General features: G+C 49.5%; 1 protein-coding gene across 1 annotated transcript in view; it reads left to right on the forward strand.

Moving 5' to 3' along the window:
* Nucleotides 1–3,272: 3,272 nt before the first annotated feature.
* Nucleotides 3,273–3,462, forward strand: part of CRYGN (crystallin, gamma N) — an 8,347-nt gene continuing 8,157 nt past the window's right edge. Inside the window, exon 1 of the mRNA XM_009887767.1 lies at nucleotides 3,273–3,296. Within this exon, the coding sequence (XP_009886069.1) occupies nucleotides 3,276–3,296 (21 nt within the window). The 5' untranslated portion in view covers nucleotides 3,273–3,275. The remainder of the gene's footprint in view (nucleotides 3,297–3,462) is intronic.

The following is a 3,462-nucleotide window of genomic DNA, read 5'->3' on the forward strand; positions in this document are numbered from 1 at the left end:
AAAAATCACCCCCGTAAATCCTATATAATGCCCTGTGGAAACAGGTGGCGGCATCTCACAACTGCATTTTGAAGGCTACCCAGCCTGGGCTTATTCATGCCGACAGGACTTTGCTTGCAACCCTTTGGCATGTAATGAAATTTGCTTTGTAAGAGAACGAGAGCTGTGCCTAGATCCTGCGTGTAGGTGGGATGTAGAGAGGAGAGCGGGAAGGTGGCTGGAACCACCACTTTTATCCAGACAGGGAGTTTTGGTCCTAGATGGCTGAGTTCTGGTTTCTAGCGTGGCTGGGTCCACCTCTGTGACTGGTGGTGACACCAATGGTGTCTCTTTTCTGCCCTGGTTTTGTCGGGGATGTAACCGCAGGGTTACAATGGACCTGAAATCAACCTTGGCCATCTTGTGTGATTGGGGTGTTTTGGACTGACCTGGTGAGTGGATGGACTCTCCCCTGGACTCATAGCAAATCACCTCTGAGCACCTCGCTCTTCGGCACCCAAGGCAGGCAGGGGTAGCACAGCCCGGAGCCCTCCCAGTGGATGTCAAGCTCGATTTCTCGCTCCCTTTACACCAAGATGCTCAAAAAAGTCTCAGACTTTTGGGTTTTGTCTGTTAAAGCCAAACACTCAAACTTGTAAGTTCATGTCTCAAATGCTTCATCCTTTAAACAGCCGCAGCAGAGGAGAGCTGCCCACAATCCTGTTAGTTTGGGGCAGCACAGTCACATGCAATCCTGCACCCAGGCACGAGCGGGAGGTGAGCTCTGCCCCAGCATCGTATGCCTGAAAGGTTGATAGTGGCCACGGGCTCCTCAAGCTGCTCCTTTATCTCCCCCATGGGCAGCTGTTCTGTCCTTTGCAAGGAATGAGGAGTTGGGGTTTGCACTTTTTCGGTATTCTTTTTTTCCTATCATCTTCCTTTTTCCTAGAGATGGGCCCTTTGTTGTTTCATATCTTTAACGTGGTTTCTCAAAGAAATGAGAATAAAGTTGTCACACCCTCTTTCCATCTCTCCTAAAATAGCTTTCGAACCCGCTGGACATCTTCTAATGTGTCTAACAGCCAGGCACAAGTCTCAGATACTTCAAGTTCTCACAGATTTAATTAAAGCTCACATCTTAGAAGAAACAGGAAAATCCCATCATGAGGCAGCGCTGGATGAAACCAGGCTTGTGTGGTTCCGTAAAAACCTTCTCCTGCAGTAATATTTGCTTTACTGGGTATTTTAAGGCCGGTTTGTCATGGATGTTGTGGGTCTTCCTCTCCAGGCACCAAACAGCTCACGGCCAACACAAAGAGCATGTGGACCGTTACAACCCCAATGGCTGAGAGTGTGGGGTCCCAACGCCAACAACGGTGCCGTCTCCTCACCGTGCTGCTCCCAGCCATGACTCAGAAAAGGGACACGTCTCCTCCTTCCCTCCCAGGGCACCAAGTGCAAGGGTGTGGGGAAGGGCTGGTCTTGGGGATGCCGCTAATGCCCCCTGCTCTGGCTGCTGCTCTTCCAAGTGGGACTTCCCATGCACTGTTACTTTTCTGACACCATCTGGAGGCTAATTTAGCCCCTGGAAAATACCACCAGCATTTCAGTGGGGGTTTGGATAGTGGGTTTTTTTTTTTTTAATCAGATGGCTTTTCTTCATTATTTCCCGCCTCCCATCAGAACATGGAAATGTAAACAGTGTTTCTGCGACGCCAGGGCAGGTTTACCTCGCATCAGCCGAAGGATGCATTCCTTCTCCAAACACAATGTGCCACCTCCCTCCTTCCTCCTCCAGCGCATCCCAGTCAAAGCAATGTCTTGCAGCTCAGCCTACGTGTGTGTGCACACGCGCTTATTAACTTTTACATCTTAATTGAAAGGGTGGCATATGTTTAAGCCTTAATAATGACATCCTTTCTTCCCAAAGGGTCTTTAATCTTGAAACGAAGCGGTGAACAAAGGCAGCAGAGGAGCGGGATTGCCGAGCGAGGCTGCTGGCACACGTGCGGACGGGAGCGACCTGCCAAGAAATAAGTTTTCAGGGTTTGGATCCAAAGCGTGTGCCTGACGGTCTGCGGGTGATGAAAGGAAGGATTTGATGAGTAGGAGCTGGGTGTGAGGTTTCTTTCAGAGCTATTAAATAGGATAAAAGACAAATCTCCATTTAACATAGTGCCCTGCTACGCCTCTGCGCGCTGGCCCGTGGGCCACCGCCTGCATTTGCCTTTGCCTCTTCCTAGCCTGGCTTGTCAATACAAACTGACGGGGTTTATGGGCTGCGGCTATTCCTTGCTATTTGTCCTGAGAATAAGACAGTTAACGTCTCTGGATGTTCTTACAACATAAAAGAGGGCAATATGAAGCAGCTTTTCCTTGCACTGTCATTTGAGATGCCAGACGCTGAAGCCTTCATCGCAGCTGTATGGAAAATACTACTTTACGGTCAACAGTATGGCTTAAAAATCCCTCTAATCCTGACATATATCTGTGCCTGAGTGCTTCAATGCTGAAAGATCAAAACATTCATAAAAATGATGCTCGTGAATAACATTGATGGGTTTGTGAGCCCAACCTTTGTGCTTTGGAGGGGACTAGGTCCTTAGCTTTTGGAGATGCCATTTAAAGAGGTTCGAAGATTGAACGAGAAACCATTGCTTTGAGGGACGGAGCGCGATGTGTTACTGGTGAGGAGTGTCCCACGGGCAGCACTTTTGGCTGCCACACTGCCATAGGCGAGAAGCTGGGAAAAAGCAGTAAAAAGAAGTGAACCTGATACAGAGAAACTGTGTGCCATGCTTAGAGATGCTGCTGTTCCCTTATTTACTTCTTGTCTGCTCTAAAAAAAAAAAAAAAGGATTAAAAAGGAGGGAAAAAGAGAAAAAAGGGAGAAGAAAAAATAAAGAGGGAAAATGGGGAAAAAAAGAGGGGGGAGGGGGGAAAAAAAAGGGGGTGAAAAAGGAAAAAATAAAGGGGGGGGGGGAAGAGTAGTCCTTCAAAAAGGAGCAGTCAATGTGCACGGCTAATCGACCAAAGCCCTGCCAAGCAAATCTTTTGTCAGATCGTCTGCCTGAAATCAAAACCCCGGACTCAGCAGGGCCCGTTACTGGCGGTTCTGCCTACGAAGCAGGAAAGCGTAAAGCCCCCCGTTCCCGCTGCTTTGTTAAAAAGCCCTCGCGACACCAGCCCCGTCTCCCCCCGCCACCAGCTGCTATAAAGCGGGGTGTCCAACGCTGCTGTCCATCGCGGTTTTGGTTTGGCTCCCGCTTTTGGTCTTGGATAGCAGCCAGCAGAAAATGTCTCAATACTCGGGAAAAGTAAGTAACAACCCAACCGCTTCCCTTTCAGCCTGGGGCTGGAGAGCCCGAGCATCCTCCGGGCTGAAGGAGTAGGTTAGGATAATATCCCAGAGGATGCGACGTGAGTGGTGATACCGGGAGTAAACTCGGCAGCAGGGACGGGGAGGGTGGGGCAGGAGGAGCC

Source organism: Charadrius vociferus, unplaced genomic scaffold (genome assembly GCF_000708025.1).
Source record: "Charadrius vociferus isolate BGI_N301 unplaced genomic scaffold, ASM70802v2 scaffold566, whole genome shotgun sequence".
Classification (NCBI taxonomy): Eukaryota; Metazoa; Chordata; class Aves; order Charadriiformes; family Charadriidae; genus Charadrius; species Charadrius vociferus.